Source organism: Zonotrichia albicollis, chromosome 22, assembly GCF_047830755.1.
Source record: "Zonotrichia albicollis isolate bZonAlb1 chromosome 22, bZonAlb1.hap1, whole genome shotgun sequence".
Taxonomy (NCBI): Eukaryota; Metazoa; Chordata; class Aves; order Passeriformes; family Passerellidae; genus Zonotrichia; species Zonotrichia albicollis.
Window position 1 is genome coordinate 2,756,351 of NC_133840.1, and position 14,448 is coordinate 2,770,798.

Genomic DNA, 14,448 nt, shown 5'->3' on the forward strand with positions numbered 1-14,448 from the left:
GTTTCTTTGCAAAGATGTACAAGATTGGCACAGGAGCTCTGAAGAAGTTTTCTGATGGAGATGCAACCATCTGCAAGGTCTCTAAGTGCACAAACTCCTCCTGCCAACATTTCATCTTTCATCTCAACAAACCAAGTGCACGAACCACGTCTGCTTCAAGGCTCAGGAGATTGACTCTGACAGAGACAATTTCTGTGTTTGGTTACACAAGAGTGTCACCAGCCAGGAGTGGCACTTCCTTGCCCAGCTGAATTTCTGGGCTGCACAGAACTCCTGAGCACAGATCATTCCCTGGAATATTGCTTGTTGTCCTGCCCAAACAGGCTGAAGTTCAGGTGAGTGAGGCAGGCATGTTTATAAAGCTAAGCAAAGCAAACAGAGATGAAGATTACTGTTTGGAAACATGACAGCAAATATTTCTTTGAAGGCTTTTATTCTGAAAATTTCAATACTATTCCATGTACAAACTCAGGGGCTGAACTATAATTAAGGAGTACAGGGGTTTATGGCAGATTCTCTGTTACAAAGGGAAAGACCCCCAAGTATTTAATGCTGCACGAGGTCCACTACATCTCACTGATTCATAAAAAAAAAAAAGGGAATTTCAGACATTGCTATATTTTACTACAAAACCCACTTCCTTGGCTTTTAAGCAGATATGAAAGCAGAACTTGCTAACAGTCCTTGGGCAACTGATTTACAGTTGGGAGTTATTTCACACCACCATTTGTTGGGAAGATCAGTTACACCAGACTCCTGCTGGGAATAAAGTGTTCTGTGAAAGAGCTGCTCCAGTAGAGTGGAACCATGAAACAGATTGTCAGGGACAGCAGCAACTCCTGTGCTCAGCAGGGATGTTGCCCCAAAGGACTCGTCTCACCCAGGATCAGATACTTCAGTCACTTGCAGGTTCTGCTGACCCCTGGAATTCTGTGATGGCATTTATCTGAGCAGCCCTGAGATGTGAGTCATTGTAACGTTGTAAGGCAATGGCTGATTACCAGAATTGTTTTTTTCACTGCAAGATAATTCAAGTGCATTCTTGGTAACTTAGCCAGAGAAGTTGTCACATGTACGGGACATCAAACTGAATGGTAAAAGTGCTGACAGGAGTCTCTTTGCTGACCCCTTCCTGTAATGTTCCCTTTCTTGTGGCAGTCTGCTTAGCTGTCAGATCATTTCTCCTTGCCTGTGAGGAAGGGCACGGAAGTGCTGAGCACACATTTCACCTCAGCTCTCACACCCAACAGGATGCAACCACTGCTCTGTGGCCACGAGCAGCTGCTCAGGCCCTGCCCAGAGACTCCTTATCTGCATGCTGCTAGAAATCACCAAGCTGGAAAATGCCACTAAACTGGAAAATACCCATATTTTTGAGAAGCACTTCAGTGTGTAATGAATCATATTTAGCTGTGTCCCAGGCCATGCTTTCTTAGGCTTTGATTGACCAAGGCAGACACTTGAGCTGCTCTTTTAATTCCACAGACCAAAGTTCAGCAGAGCAAACATCAGTCACACTAAACCATTTGTGTTTGTGATGTTCTCTTAGTTATCCCTGCAGTTCTGAGAGTCCCACAGCCAGTCCATGGCAAAGTACTCCATATTTACCAGGGCAAGGTAAGAGTTACAGCCTGTGGCAGCCTAGGAAGTTGTGTTTCCAACAGATAAGGAGATTCAAGAGCTCTCCTGTTTCTATATCCTTCCTATTTTCTGCAGGCTGAGGCACCACCGGCTCTCAGCAGCCAGGCCGTGCTGTGGGACTGGCCCAGCTCCCCCAGTGAGGCTGCACCGGCTGCAACTGGAGCTCAGATCCCACTCCTGCTTTGGGCTGAGGCCCCAACCCAGCAGGGAACACAGATCAGCCCAGGCACCAAGGCAGCAGGGCCTGCACCTCAGTGCCTGTGAGGGACATGCCCAGCACAGCTCATAAACTGCTTAACCCACTGCTCCTATCCAATTAGCTGAGACACACACACACAATCCCTCTCACTTCCATTCTCTGTTACGTGTTTTCCCTCTGTACGAATATTCTAAAATCACTGACTTTAGGAATTTGGATCCACTAAGAAGCAGAGAGCAAGAATCCCACCAAAACAGCATTAGGCACCACAGTTCTCTAATTCCTGACTTGCATTATCACAGAGGATGTAACTGCTCCCAACTAATGCTGTTACAGCAGAGATTTGTGGCTTAGGCTGCATTAAACTCCCTGTCAGCACAATACATGGAACAATTTTGCTGTTTGTCATATTTAGAGCAAACAACTGAATTGATATATTTTGTTCTGTGATTCCTTGGCTGTCCTGTTTTATTCTCTGGCCCAGCTGTGATTCCAAGCACCACCACAGCAGAACAGCACAGCTGCCATTCAGGTTTGCTCCATCAATGAACAATAGATGCAATCCCCCTTTTCCTAGGGTTAAAAAAGCACTTCTGTCCTGGTATCAAGTGCACAGCCTGAGCTGGCAGTTTTCTCTATTGTTTTACAAAAATATTTCAATTCAGAAGAATATTTATTCATGTCTTAACTCAGTACAGCAGTGGGCCTGCTCCAAGTTCAGTATTTATATATTTCAGGGTAGTGTGGTTAAATTAAGTGGCAATCACAGTTCATCACCTGCTAATTAGTCTGGTTCCTTCTCACTCATCAAGAACCTGCCCTCTAAGAAAAGCTCCACTGACCCACCACAGTAAGGAGCTGTTTTATTTTCACCCTCAAACACACACAGAGGAACGTTTCAGGAATCCCTGAAGGCTGGATAGGAGCAACCAGATTTGCAATCATCCCACACACTGAACTCTGATCTCCCACTACATACACAGTGGATTGTTTCCTCATAGCCACTTTGGGGAAAGAAAAAAATAAGGCAGCAGCTATATAAAGTTTTATAACATGAGTGTTGATAGCACAGCAATCAGGTTCCTCCCTGAAAATTCCCAAGGAAAGTTTTGCCCAGGCTGTTGTTGCTGGTCCTTGGTGGCAAGGCAGGGGTGCAGAGCAGACACCACACAGATAACAGCAGCCTGCACACCTGGGGCTGCTGAGATTGCAGAGCTTGTGACTCTGCAAACAAACCCTGACAACATTTTTGGTTTTACACTCCCCAGAAAGCTCCCTCCTCCCCAGCAAGTTACCTACTTGTCCAAAGTCCACCTTCAGCTCCAATCTGGGGTACAAAGCACTGTGCCCCCAAGAGATGAGGAATTCAGGAGTTTTCACCTTTTCATTCCCAAATCACACAGCCAAGCTGCCAACTGCAGCAGCTTGAAGCTGAGCACCAGGACAAGCTTTGTACTTGATCCTTTTTTAACCTCCAATAACGAATCTGTGGAGAACCAGGATCACACTGTGTTGGTTGACTGATTTCAATAACAGCCTGTAAGAACTTTCTCATTCAAATCCATCACCTGTTTTTCAAGGCTCCAGCTGGGTAACCTCCTCTTTCATTAAGAATCACTACAAACTTGCAGCTGTTGCACAACACCTGTACAACAAGTTTCCTAGATAATGTGGGTCAGGCACAGTTCAAGAAATTGTATTATTGAGTCCATGAGGAGCCTGGACAGCAAAAATATTGCAATATCAGTGTTTCTGCTCCCAAAATTACATCAGGAACTTCAGCAGAAAAGCAACTCCTAGAACCCAAATTCCTCTGATTTTTTTTTTTCAATGAAATGAAAGGAGGAAGTTCAAAGGCAAGAGCCACGTGCACCCAGGCTCGGAGGGGTGCACACCCAGCTGAGAAGGGATCAGCTCCTGTGTGCAGCTGTAACAGAGACTGGTTCAGCCAGTGCTCCACACCGAATGGGCACAGGCAGAGTAAAATGCAAATCCAACCCCAAATAAACAGACAAATCAGTCTGGAGGCAGAGCAGTCCTGTTCCACCCCAGGGCTGGCCTGGAAGCTCCCAGCACTTCTGGCGTGAAGCAGATGAGTTTCATTATGTAACAGTACTCATGTCATTAGAGACCTGGCAGTGGGTCACATGCAAGGTTTGGGGCTTAAATAATGCACAAAGGTGCAGTGCCACAATGCCTGATTGAGAGCTGGGCTGGCTTTCACCTGAGTGCACAGAACCCCCTCAGCACCTGGGGCTGGACAAGGCACTGCCTGGGAGGAGAAGCTCTGGCCAATTCCTGACATTCTCCTGTCAGTGCTGCTCACTACCTAAACCATGAATTCTGGCCTGCTTTTAAACTGATATTGGAGTAAAACCATTCAGTGCTCAGCTACACACCTGAACAAGCATCAAAGCAGCATTTATGAACAGCTGTAGCCTTCAACTAACTATTCTGCAGTGGTTCTTTCAACAAGGTGTCTAAAAATGAATTCCTCTCCATTTGAGCCAGGAAAAAAAGGCATTGTAAATCATGCAAATCCATCACTGTGTTTACCCCAGTTAGCTGAGCACAAACCAAACACATACACTGGCACCATCAGAAGACCTTGACCAGGTGTGCCAATGTAGCTTTTATTAGACAAATTCTCCTCAAAAAAAACCCCACTGCTGAGCAGTGAAACCGAGCTCGGTAACACTCAGAGCCCTTCGCCCTTCAGACCTGTCAGATGGGAAGTGCCCATTGCACAACTGGATCCAGACCCCTCCCAGCGCCGCAGCTTCACCCACGGGCAGGGAGCCCTCGCTGCCCCGGGAGGGAGCCCCGCGCTCCCGCTCCGCAGCCCGGCGCCTCCAGGAAGTCACCTCAGAGAAATTCAGCGCCATCACTCGGAAATAAACTACTAACGTGTGGTTCTGGTGCAGCGAGAGCCAGAGCTGGGCTTGGGGAGAAGCCGGCGGACAGCGGAGCTGGCACCTGGGCACCTGCACTGCCACAGCTGCACTGCAGGCAGCCGCAGAGCTCCCACATTTCGCTGCAATACGCGATTTTCCTTCCACAAAATGACATTAGAAGTGGGAACACTGGCAGATCGCTTTAGCCTGTCCTTAGAACTACACAAGCTTTAAGATCATTCAAATAAATACATTAAGCGGCACACGGACACAGCTCGGCCACCTGCCCGCCTCACCCCCCCGTGCCGGGCCGGGATTTCCCGCTGGCGCCGCTCCGGAGCCACCCGCGCCCGGCCCGCAGCGCCCGGCCCGCCCGGGCACCGCGCCAGCCTCGCCCACCCCGCCGGGCACGGCCCGCGGGCACCGGCAAGGGCGGGATACCCGGGCCGGCCCCTCCCGGGAGCGCCCTTCGGGCAGCGCTCCCCGAGCCGGGCACTGCGGGCCGAGCAGCGCCGAGCGCGCCCGGCCGCCCTCACGGAGGCACCGCGGGCAGGCCCGGCGCGGCTCCCCGGTTCCGTCCCCGGGCGGCTCCCCCGGCGGAGAGAGGCAGCGACCCGCCCGCCCCCGCGCCCACCTGGAGATGCTCCTGGAAGCGGATGGGCAGGATCTGGGCCATGGCGGCGGCGGGGCGCTCCGGGCCGGGCCGGGCTCAGCGGTGCGGGCGGAGCGGGGCCGCGATGGCGGAGCGGGGCCGTGCGGAAGCTGCCCCCGCCGGCGGAAGGATACCGCCGCGGAAGGATACCCGCACCTGCCGCCGCCGGCCGGCCGCGCGGAGGGATCCCGGCGAACGGCGCCAATGGGAGCGGCGGCTGTGATGCGCCGCCGGAAGGGACTATTTGGGGACGCATCACTCCCTCCCTCCCTTTCCCCGGCCTTTTTTTTTTTTGCCACATCATGCGACCATGGGGCCGCGGCGTCACTTCCGGCCCGCGCGCGCGCGGTCACGTGGGGCGGGGCGGCGCGGCCGGGCAAGGTGACACCGGGGGGACACGGGGGGGACATGAGGGGACACGGGGGGGGACACCACTGGGACACCGGGGGGAGTCCCTGGACCACCCCCGCCAGGGTGTCCCCGTCACCGGGATGGGAGGGATGTCCCCTCCTGGGGGACACTGAGGGGACAGGGATGTCCCCGTCACCGGGATGCGATGGATCCCACCCCCTTCTCCCAGGGTGTCCCCCTGTCATGGGGATGTGATGGAGCCACACCCCCGGAGGTGACACTGAGAGGACAAGGGTGTCCCTGTCACTGGGATCTGATGGATCCCCCGTCCCCTGGTGTCCCTGTCCCCAGGATGTGATGGATTCCTTATCCTTAGAGCATCCCTGTCCCCATGATCTCATGGTGTCCCTGGTGTCCCTGTCACTGATGGATCCCCCCCTCCCAGGCTGTCCCTGTCACCAGGATCTGATGGATTCCTCTCTTCCTGCTGTCCCTGTGGCAAGAATCTGACCGATCCCCCATCCTTGGAGCATCCCTGTCCCCATGATCTGATGGGTCCCCCATCCCCTGGTGTCCTTATCCCCAGGATCTGATGGATTCCCCATCCCAGAGTGTCCCTGTCCCCGGGATCTGGTTTCTCTCCCATCCCCTGGTGTCCCTGTCCCTGGGATCTGGTGTCTCTCCCATCCCTGGAGTGTCCCCGTCCCCATGATCTCATGGATCCCCCATTCCAGGCTGTCCCTGTCCCCAGATCTCATGGATTCCTCTCCCCTGCTGTCCCTGTCCCCCAGGGCTGCTCTCCCAGCCCCTTCCCATGCCCCTGTTAATGAGTCCAGCACAGTAATGAAGCTCCTCCACACTTCCCTCTGTGTTTTATTAACTCACACTTGACCTCCAGCACGTAAAACAGGTAAAAACTTAACTTTTCCTTGGGATCAGCGCCCAGAGCTGTGCGTGCTGTCACACTTGGCATGGCTGAAATCTTATTTTATTTAACAGCTCACTGTTACTTCCCCAGACAATTTTTACTTTGTCTTAAATTCCCCATCTCCAAACCTCTGAGAGAAGCCCTGGAACACAGTGGGGGGGAAAATCCCTCACTTGGAAAATGAAAAGAAAAAAAAAATATATATAAAAAAAAATCAGCATTAGGATCTGCCAAGTGATTTCTAGCCCCAAGGAACAGTGGGCATTCTGTGTACTCATTTCAGGCCCACTGGGTGGTGCAGATGGCATTTGACTCATGAGGGGCTGTGACACTGCAAATATAAATCAAATTAAACAGCAGAACTCAGAGCAGAGGATGAGTCAAGCCCAAGTGCTGCTGCTGCTCCAAAGCAGAAAGAACAAAACCCTTCCCCATCAATCACAGCAAGAGGAACAATTACCAGAGCCAGCAATTTCTTTATGAGCAATAATATTGTAATATTAAAAAAAAAATCCCATGGTTTTGGAGGCAGTGCTGGAATGCTGGAGGTGAGGCAGAGGTGGGATGGTGAATGCTTTATTCAGGCTACAGCAATCAAACACAATCCAGCACTTGAACCAGTGCCCAGGGTGGCACAGAGCACACAGCTGAGGCAGGAAAAATCACAGCAAGTTCTTCCAATTATTTGGAAATTCTTACCCAAACTGCTCACTCAAGCCCTGGAGCGTTTCAGGGTTATTATGGTGATAAAACAGAATTTCTTTATTGAGAAGGAAACAAACTTCATGATGACAAAGCACCACAGCTCCTTGCTCTTTCAGATGCTCAGGGAAAAACACTTTTATTTCCCTGTGTGTACCTGGTACAGCACAGCAAGGAATGGAGGTGAGAAATGTCCCTTTGGATTTAATACTGCAGTTGTCCCTTTGGATTTTTTCCTGAAATTTTCCCTTTGGATTTAATACTGCAATTGTCCCTTTGGATTTTTTCCGGAAATTTTCCCTTTGGATTTAATCCTGCAATTGTCCCTTTGGATTTAATCCTGCAATTTTCCCTTTTGATTAATCCTGCAATTGTCCTTTTGGATTTAATCCTGATATTTTCCCTTTGGATTTAATCTTGATATTTCCCCTTTGGATTTAATCCTGCAGTTGTCCCTTTGGATCTAATCCTGAAATTTTCCCTTTGGATTTAATCCTGCAGTTGTCCCTTTGGATCTAATCCTGCTGCTCCCACCACTACAAGAGCCCTTCCTGCACATTTTCCTGAGCATGAATTCTGTGTGACCACCATCAGAATAAAATGGGTAAAAAATTACAGTTCCACTCCTTACAAAAATAAACCCCAACCGACCTTGAAGAAAAATTGCATTTATAACAGCTCTGAGAGCTCTTTAAGTCAAATAAATGCCAGAGAATTGGCACCACACTTGGTATCAGGGCTTCAGCCACAGCTGAGGCCGTGAAATTGTTGCCACTGCCCTGCAGCAACACAAAGCTTGGGAAGCCTTCCCTGCAGGATGCAGCACAGGGAATTGAGTTTGTCCTCTTTGGCACAAGTGTCCCTGCAGTTCTGTCGGTCCTTGGGCATTCTGCAAAGAGCCCAGAGCTGCACAAGCTGCCCCCAAGCAGAGTTACCCCATTTCCTTCTCAGGGCCACTCAGAGCCTGGGCTCTCTGCTGCTTCCTCTGCAGGTAGCGAGCTCGGGCGTCCTGGATGGATTGCTCATCGTTCCTCCTCTCCATCTTCCCTGCAGAGCTCTCTGGGGCTCCTTCTGGGGAGAGAGGAGAGAAAGAAATGAAAATAAACTCTCTGTGTCCAACCCACCTCCCCTGTTGTATTTGTGTTCCCCCCGATGGATCTGGCTCTGTGTTCTCAGAGGGCTGATTTATTGTTTTATGATGCTGTATTAAATTAAAGAATGCTGAACTAAACTGTGTTAAAGAATACAGAAAGGATACTTACAGAAGACTAAAAAGATAATAATGAAAACTCTTTCCAGAGCCCCAACACAGCTTGGCACTGATTGGCCAATGAGTGAAAACAACTCACATCAGAATCCAACAAAACAATCTCCAAACACATTCCAAAGCACCAAAACACAGAAGTTGTTTTCCTTTTTCTCTGTGGCTTCTCAGCTTCCCAGGAGAAAAATCCTGGGCAAAGGGATTTTTCAGAAAATATGAATGTAACACCCCCCAGCATTACAAGTCCTCCTATTTGTTAAATACCAAAAAAAAACCCAACCAAATCTCATTTTTTTCCTCCCATGCAGCCATTTGAATGATTTCCAGAGAGGACAGACTGCACCACAGCAGGGAGGGAAAAAAATTCAAAATAAAATCACACCTTAGCTCCCATGTCAATGTTTGCAGCTGGGCTCATCTCATCCCCAAATCTTGCTTTTTATTGTAGCACAGAATATGAAACCTGTGTTCTGCACACCCATTTCTCCTCTGAACTGCACATCCCACACTCAGGTTTGGGCAGGATAGGACAGGAAAAAACATTGGGATAAACTATCTTTAAAAAATTTCCGGAGGCAGGAGGGAGGGAGAGGAAAACGTGCAGATAAGGGAGTGAAAAAAGTCAATATTGCAGCTCAGGCACCATCAGAAATGCACATTCCCCCACAGCACTGAGACCTTGGGACTGCTTCTCACAGAAGGGAAGAGAAGCAGAAAATATTTTCAGTCTAAAAAAACAATAAAAAAGAAATTCAAAGGCTCTGAGAGCCTAAAATCTGTGTGAGTGAAGCAGCTACTGCAGCCTGGTCCTGGGGGCTGGTAAGAGAAGAATGAGCTTTAATCAGCACCCCTTGTTAAAATAATTCTAATTATTATGTCTTGTCAGCTATTCAGCCACCTATTTTCATGAAGGTGCCAGAAATACAACATCTGTAAGGTCAAAATTAAACTCCAGTTAATTGGGAATTGCCTGATGAAATCACAATGTGGAGGGGGACACAGAGAACATTTCCTTCAGATAAACTGAGGAGGCTCTTCTGCATTATTTATAACCAAATGAAATTGATGTTTAAAATGGTGGATTTATACAATAATGCAGGGGAGCAAGTGATGCTGGCTTGAGCACAAGTGTACATTTTTGCCTTTGTTAAGGAAATGGAAGAGAATCTGTGTTTAGTGTACAATAAATGGATGTTTTGGAAGGGGCAGCTCAGGAGCAAAGGGGCCCTTTGGGTACTTGGCTGCTTTGGAAGCTGCTGACAGGAGAATCCCAGGAATGCCAAGCAGCCAGATCAGTCAGCAGGCACAGTTCTAATTAACACTGACTATTCACACATTGGTATTAAATTCATTGTCAGAATCAGACACCCACCAAAATGTGAGACTTTTTCTTCTCTGTCTATTGCTGGGTAAGGTTTTTGATATTTTTTTCCCTTCCCTCTGCACCACAGCTCTTCTCCCAGGGCATCATTATGTGGGCATCAATGGCTAAATACCCTTCACAAACTCAAACAACCAGCCTCAAAATGCTTTTATTCAACTCTGCTCCAAGAAACCAAAAGGGGTGAGCGTGGCAAGAAGGATTGCAGAGCTGTGAGGAGCATAAAACAACCACAACTACACCAAAAAAATTCACACTTTCTAATCCAGAACCTGCCATAATAAACACACAGGGCTCCAAAACAACAATGAAAACTTCAGTGATATTTTTGCCTGACGTCTGGGAGAAACGATGAGGAGGACTCCATCTAATCAGAAGGCTAATTAATTACTTGATTATAGTATATTATTCTATATTATTATTATATTACATCTAAACTGAATCTGCCAAGCACTCCACTGCACAGAATCTTGTGACTGTCCCAACACACACACCTGGATTCAACTGGGCAGTGAATCAAAACACACCAAAATCCAATCACCAATTCCACTCATGAACAACACAGGAGCAGCAAATAAAATAAGAATTGTTTTTTCTTCCTCTGAGGTTCAGAGAATATAAAACCCAGAAATATTCTTGGGAAGAATTGTGCCTTGCTTTTCTCTGTGAAATGAGACGACAGAAAACCACACACACACACACAGAGAGAGATGAGCACTGTGCTTACCAAAGAGCCTTTTGAGCTCCTCCCTCTGCTTCCACTTGGTTATTTCCTCCTCAGTCACCTCCTCCCTGGCCACGCTGCTGAGCTCGTAGGCATCCACCTGGTGCAGCCTGGGCAGCAGCTCCCGCAGCCACTCGTAGCGCACGGGGCACACGGTGCGCACGTAGATCTTGGAGGTGACGGCCACGTCGTGGAAGATGATCCACTCCAGCAGGGTCTCCTGGTTGTACAGCTGAGAAATTCAAAGGTTGGTTTGAGTTTTCGCAGCCCCACCTGCAGCAGAATGGCAGTGGTGCAGATGTGAGGGGGTGTCAGCAGGTTTTAGAATTGATCAAAGAGGCAGAGGGAAGGTCCAGCCTGTGTCACTCCCACCTCACAACCCAAAGCTGGACCAAGCCTGAGGAATGAACACTGCAGCCCAAAGCAAGCACCAGGGACACTTTAGGGACCTGCCCCTCATTCCTTTTGGAGATGCTTTTCTGCTTTATCAGGACTTTGGGAACTCACTGTGGATGAAGGGTGGATGTAGACTATGCTGCCATGCCCGTCCATGGTGCAGAATGTCCTGGCTGCAGATCTGAAAAAAAAAATGAATTAAAAATAAATAAATAAAAAAAAAAAAACCAACAACAAAACAAAACACACATTGCTGTGATTATACACCAACACTGAACTGAACAAATCAGCAGCAGCACAGAAAAAAGTTCTCAAATATTCACCTAGAAGAAGGTGCTTCCAGAGCTAAACTGTAAAAATCCATTAAAGAGTGAAATACAAGAAATCTCATTTACCACAGCAGCACTGCAGGTGTAACACCACAATAACAACAGGCTTTGGCAGTGAAGCCTTTGAAAGCTGGAGATTTCCAAGCCCTTCAGTGAATATCTGGAACCACTCTCAGCTGCTGAGCTCATTTCCAGAACAATGACATTCCTGGGAAGCTGGTGACACCCTTGGAATGGTGAAGACAGCCAAGAGCAGAAGTTCCAGCCCCTTGCAGAAACATCTCCTTCACCTGCAGCTACTACTTTGCTACTTTTACCAACATAAAACCACACTTTAAAGTAATTTGCATCATTTCTTTTCCATTCAATTCTCCAAACTTCACTCCTTACCTCCTAGCAACATTAACGAAGTATCCTGCACACAGGCATCTTCTCAGGATTTCAGTTCTGGAGCCTTCAAATGTCTCCTTAGGGAAGTCTGGCAGCTGGGAAAAGAGAAAGCAACATGAATCAGGATGGATCTTCAAGAAAAAGCAGTTAAACCTCCTCCATCCCATGGATTTTAAACTCTGGACAGAAACCATAAGGAAAGGAGAAAAACTCTCCTTCTCGCCCATTACCACCCCTGGACCTGAGTCACACAAGCAAGATAAAAAATATTTAAGTGGTTTATTTTCTACTGGAGGAAGGCAGCAGCCACCTGGCAAAGGCTCAGCACCTACCACATCTCTTAAATATAAGTTTATACAGCTCAAACACGCCCAGAAATGTTATTTTATTTTACCTGTTTCAGTTTAGTGGTTATTTCCCGCAGCTGCCTTTCCACACTAAAAGCAGATTTCACAGCTCTCCAATGGATCCAGTATTTCTGGCACCAGGCTGAAGGAGACTTGCTGAGAACAGGAATATTTGAATTATAAAGAAGCCCTTTGTCAGCTGCTTGCAAACAAATTTGCCTCTATTTTATTGTTATGGTCACACAAAGGCAAAAACCTACATAGGCAGATACTTGGTGGGGTTAAATAAAAAGTGTCTGGATGGAAATTACAGATCACAACAAGGAATAAATCTGAAATTGGGAATGAGCACACAGATGTGTAACTGCAGCACGGTTACACATCTGTGTGCTCATTCCTGATTCCTGATTTCTCCCAGAAAACTGGGAGTTGTGAGCAGTGCCAAACCACTCAGTGTAAGGGAGAATTCCATACCTTGCTTTGCACTGTTCAAAAATATTTAAGAGGGTTGCAAAGTCATTGCATCCCCCCACTTGTGAGGCAAGTTCCTGGTGCTGAAGCTCAGCCTCCTTCTGCTTCTGAGGATCACCTGAGGAATAAGTTATATCTCAAAGTCATGTTTGTTCATCACTACCCAGTTTTCTGTTTGTTTTTGGCAGCCTTGGCTCTCTATTCCTGTTATCTTTAGATTTGTCTCTCCTTCTACAGCTGCATTTACAGTTGTTCTTCCCTCCTATTGCTGAACAAGAGCACAGAGATGCTGTTAAATCCATGATTAATCTCATCAGGCAGCACCAGGGATGAAGAATTCCAGTCTCTAAGCAAGTATTGCTCACTCACAACCCATCCAGAGGCTGACACGGGAAGATAAAGGAACAAACAAACAGCTCACAGGGATCAGGAGAGGAAAACCAGGACTGTTGAACCCACCCACCACAGCACCCTCTAATCTACTGAGCTCAGCTTCTTCCTCTGCCACAGCAGCGAGATCTTAAAATAAAAATAAAACTGTGACTTTAGTGGGAATTCACCTCCATCAAATGCAACACTTCCAGAGTGTTCTCTCAGGGTTTAACACTCAGATCTGATCTCTCCTCCAGCACAAGCCATTCCCCCTGGGAGAGGGAGGCAGAGCAGAGGAAGAGGAGCTCCCACCTGGGCGGATGAAGACGTTTTCCACTGACAGCATGGCTGCAATGGGCAGCAGCAGATCCTCACAGCCCAGGGAAGCAGCTTTGATCACAGCACAGGACAGGTTGGGAGGGAGGGGAAACTGCACCAGGAATTCTCCCAGTCTGGTCACATGGCCTCTCCTGAAGGAGGAAAAAAATTTTATATAAATATATATATATATATATATATATATATATACACATATATATGTATATATGTATATATATGTATATATGTATATATATGTATATATGTATATATATGTATATATATGTCTATATATGTGTGTATATGTATATGTATATATATGTATATATATATGTATATATATATGTGTATATATATGTGTATATATATGTGTATATATATGTGTATATATATGTGTATATATATATGTATATATATATATTTATATGTATATATACAGAGGAAATATATATATTTATATATAACACATTTACAGAAAATATATATTTATATAATATATATTTTTTATATGTTTACAGGAAAATGATATATTTATATATTATATATACTTTAATATATTTTCTATATTTATTATAAATTTTATTATACATTCTATTATGCATTTCACAATGCATTTTATAATATATATTATTATATATCAATATGTATTTACAGGAAAATTAAATATTTTTTTAGATATGATATATTTTAAAATATATTTTCTATATATTATTATGCATCTCATTATATACAAATATATATTTACAGGGAATATATATTTATATTATAGAAATTTATATATATTTACAGGGGAAAATTACATATATTTTTATATATTATATATGTTTTAATATCTTTTCTATACTTCATTATATATTTTATTATACATTCTGTTATACATACCTCATCATATATCTCATCATATATCTCATTATGCATCTCATATCATTATATATCTCACTATATATCTCACTATATCTATTTTTATATATTCAGATTCAATGCAATTATTTATTATACATTCTGTTATACATATCTCATTATATATGTCATTATATATCTCATATATATCTCATTATGTATCTCATTATGTATCTCATATTATTGCAT

The 14,448-nt window shown here is 46.0% G+C and overlaps 2 protein-coding genes across 6 annotated transcripts in view; both read right to left on the reverse strand.

Moving 5' to 3' along the window:
• The window catches only part of CLTC (clathrin heavy chain), a 29,452-nt gene extending 23,886 nt beyond the window's left edge, over positions 1-5,566 (reverse strand). The window contains exon 1 of one of the 2 annotated variants that reach the window (XM_074557240.1): positions 5,369-5,566. In XM_074557240.1, the coding sequence (XP_074413341.1) occupies positions 5,369-5,410 (42 nt within the window). In that variant the 5' untranslated portion in view covers positions 5,411-5,566. The remainder of the gene's footprint in view (positions 1-5,368) is intronic. The other variant, XM_074557241.1, reaches the window with a different exon arrangement.
• A 1,142-nt stretch (positions 5,567-6,708) lies between these two features.
• Positions 6,709-14,448, reverse strand: part of DHX40 (DEAH-box helicase 40) — a 33,208-nt gene continuing 25,468 nt past the window's right edge. For all 4 annotated transcript variants that reach the window (XM_074557052.1, XM_074557050.1, XM_074557048.1 and 1 more), the window contains 7 exons: positions 13,354-13,511; positions 12,673-12,787; positions 12,246-12,354; positions 11,852-11,946; positions 11,244-11,313; positions 10,740-10,968; positions 6,709-8,438 (listed from right to left, as the gene is read on the reverse strand). In XM_074557052.1, the coding sequence (XP_074413153.1) occupies positions 8,299-8,438; positions 10,740-10,968; positions 11,244-11,313; positions 11,852-11,946; positions 12,246-12,354; positions 12,673-12,787; positions 13,354-13,511 (916 nt within the window). In that variant the 3' untranslated portion in view covers positions 6,709-8,298. The remainder of the gene's footprint in view (positions 8,439-10,739; positions 10,969-11,243; positions 11,314-11,851; positions 11,947-12,245; positions 12,355-12,672; positions 12,788-13,353; positions 13,512-14,448) is intronic.